The sequence below is a fragment of the Cyanistes caeruleus genome, chromosome 7, assembly GCF_971803275.1.
Source record: "Cyanistes caeruleus chromosome 7, bCyaCae1.hap1.1, whole genome shotgun sequence".
NCBI classification, from domain to species: Eukaryota; Metazoa; Chordata; class Aves; order Passeriformes; family Paridae; genus Cyanistes; species Cyanistes caeruleus.
This window is the reverse complement of record NC_141707.1, coordinates 41,001,857-41,004,332: the sequence shown is the minus strand read 5'-3', so window position 1 is coordinate 41,004,332 and position 2,476 is coordinate 41,001,857. Positions and strand designations below refer to the sequence as shown.

The 2,476-nt window shown below is 53.4% G+C and overlaps 1 protein-coding gene and 1 long non-coding RNA gene across 3 annotated transcripts in view; one reads left to right on the top strand and one right to left on the bottom strand.

Moving 5' to 3' along the window:
- The window catches only part of LOC147652338 (uncharacterized), a 7,340-nt gene extending 6,675 nt beyond the window's left edge, over window positions 1-665 (top strand). The window contains exon 4 of the long non-coding RNA XR_015288902.1: window positions 1-665. This exon is cut by the window's left edge and continues 1,144 nt beyond it. This is a non-coding gene — a long non-coding RNA (uncharacterized LOC147652338).
- The window catches only part of UPP2 (uridine phosphorylase 2), an 8,351-nt gene extending 7,239 nt beyond the window's left edge, over window positions 1-1,112 (bottom strand). For both annotated transcript variants that reach the window (XM_086896456.1, XM_086896457.1), the window contains exons 1-2: window positions 999-1,112; window positions 310-427 (exon numbers count right to left, since the gene is read on the bottom strand). In XM_086896456.1, the coding sequence (XP_086752582.1) occupies window positions 310-427; window positions 999-1,024 (144 nt within the window). In that variant the 5' untranslated portion in view covers window positions 1,025-1,112. The remainder of the gene's footprint in view (window positions 1-309; window positions 428-998) is intronic.
- Between the last annotated feature and the right edge of the window lie 1,364 nt (window positions 1,113-2,476).

Genomic DNA, 2,476 nt, shown 5'->3' with positions numbered 1-2,476 from the left:
ATGATGATCAAGATGCTTTGGACAAATGCCCCCTCTGTCCTCCAACATGGAGCCAAAATTGGGTTTTACAGAGCTACAGGTTTTTAAAAGGGTTTTCTGTTGTAATTTCTGCCCAAACAAACCAGGACAGACAACGTCTTTGCCCAGACTGCTTTGCTGCTGAGTCCCTTAGCTGAGCAGCCAGACCCCACCCCGCGGGAGCTTTGGCAGCAGCGGGGCCCTGGCACGGGCTGGTAGCACCATGGGATGCCCAGCTGGAGAGCCTGTGCAGGGGGCAGCTGCTGCCTTGCTTTTGGACCTGCTCTTTACCTTTATGTCCCCAAACATTGCTGGCAGGTTGTGCGTCTTGGTTCCCAGGTCCAAGTGGTACAGGACATCCTCCTCCATCAAGTCCAGGTGTGGGTTTCTAACAAGGACAAGCCCACTCCTGCAGGGAGACAAGGAGAAGATGGGTTGGGGCACCAGGCAGTGCCCACAGGGAGGGGGACAGGCAGTAGTGGGCACAGGGCAGCCTGGAAGTTCCACAAGAGTACACACAGCCCTGGTGTTGGACAAGGGATGGTACAGGGACAAGGGACAAGCCAGCTGTGTGTGGTGTTTGGACCAGCTGCTTCAGGTAACCTCTTTGACATGTGTGTTATTATATTTATGTATTTGGCAAAAAATATGTCTCAGTGTGTATCAATTTTGTCAATGGCAACCTTAGCTCTTTCCTTCATAGGGTTTTGCCAGCAATGTCCAGGGGTGATGTACTGTGCTATTTTCTATGTGACAGTTTACTAAGCTCTTAGCAAACCAGGATTTCAGCTTGTCCCAAATAACTGCCTGGCAGGCTGAGTGCAGACGCTGCAGGCAGCCAGAGACCAGCTTGCTATCCCTTTCCACCTGCTGTAAGAGATGGGAAGCAACAAACAATGCAGGTTAGTTTTATAAATGAGCCTTAAACCAAACCTTTCTTCTCTTATTAAAACAAATGCAGGCGTTCCCCTGTTACTCACCCCGAGTAACCTGTTGTTTCGGTCATAGCGGCTCCACCAGAGTCAGCTGAAAGCGATACCCTGACAACAAGGTAAGGAAAGCACTGCCTGTGTCCTCAGCTGTGGAGGTTTGGAGCTCAGAAGAGGTTTCAAGGGGCTCTGCAGGGACTTAAGTACCTCCTGTGTTTTGTGCACTCCCAAGGTCAACAGTGTCCAGTGCCCCCCTGCCCCTCCCATGTTCGCTCAGGTGCCAAGGCTCCTCCTCGGCTGGCATGGTTCCTCCCAGGCTGGCTTTTTGGGCAGGTGCGTCACCAATAACCTTGACTGGCAGCCCTAGGGCCAGGGCTGGTGACCTGCTGGCTCTCTGGCCAGTGACCTTGTGCCCTCTGGCTGGTGGGGTGGGCACTGGGCACGTGGCTGCACATGTGCACCCTGGTGAGTTTGTCTGAGCTGGATGTTGCCATGCTCCCACCCTGGGCTGTTTTTCCTTGGCCCTGGGGACTGGAGGACATTGACAGCCACTGCTGCTGGCCTGGACACTTCTGCTGGCTGAGCTGTTCTCTGGCCCCAGTAGGTGCAAATCCAAAACATCCCTGCATTTGTCCGGAGTGCACAAAATGGAATTTGGGCTGTAGCAAACCCCCAGCCCTGCTCAGAACAGCTCCTGGACCACCAGCCTGGCCTGGGGAGGCTGATTTCACTCTCAGCAATGCCCAGACATCGCTGTTGGTTCTCATGGTTCACCCAGCCCCATCTCAGCCCCGTCAGGGCAGGGTGCAGTGTGCCGGGGCAGCGTTGCACAGGTCCCAGTCCAGGGCAGCCAGAGTGCCCGTGGGGCTGTGGGATGAGTGTGTGATGCTCCTGCAGGAGCAGGAGACTGGGGACACTGTCCTGCTTCCTGTCCCAGCAACAGGAGGCACTGCCCTGCAAGGGATTGTAGGCAGCTGCTGGAGGGGCAGAATCTGGCATTTGCTATTGGCCTCTGGGAATTGTCAGTGGAAGCTCTGATAATTAGAGAAGCCCTAGGTAATTAATTACTGGGTGAAAACACATTGTGTGGGGCTCACTTGCACCCTGCCTTCAGGCAGTGACAGGGTCCTGCTTTCCTAATGGGGAGGGACAGAAATTGTTCTAACTGGGGAAGCCTTTCCCTGAGCAAATGCCCATTTTTATGCCCATCCAAACCCTATATATTGCAAAACCCTGTATAAAAATAAGGAAACACTGCAAACCAGTGGCCTGGGAACATGTGAATTTGGTACGTTACCCAAGACAGGGTCAGGATAGCTCTGAGAAGGGGAAGGAGCAGAGCTCTCAGGGATATTTCAGGCTTGCTGGAGTCATACCAAAGGCAGGCTGGAAGGATTTCTCTGCTGTGATGAAGTTCTCCCTCCCTGGATGCTGTTCACATATGCCTGCCAAAAATGACTTATTACTGACGCTCCACAGCACTCCTCAGGAATAAGGATCTGGAGACTCTTTTCCCTTTCAGAAAGTGC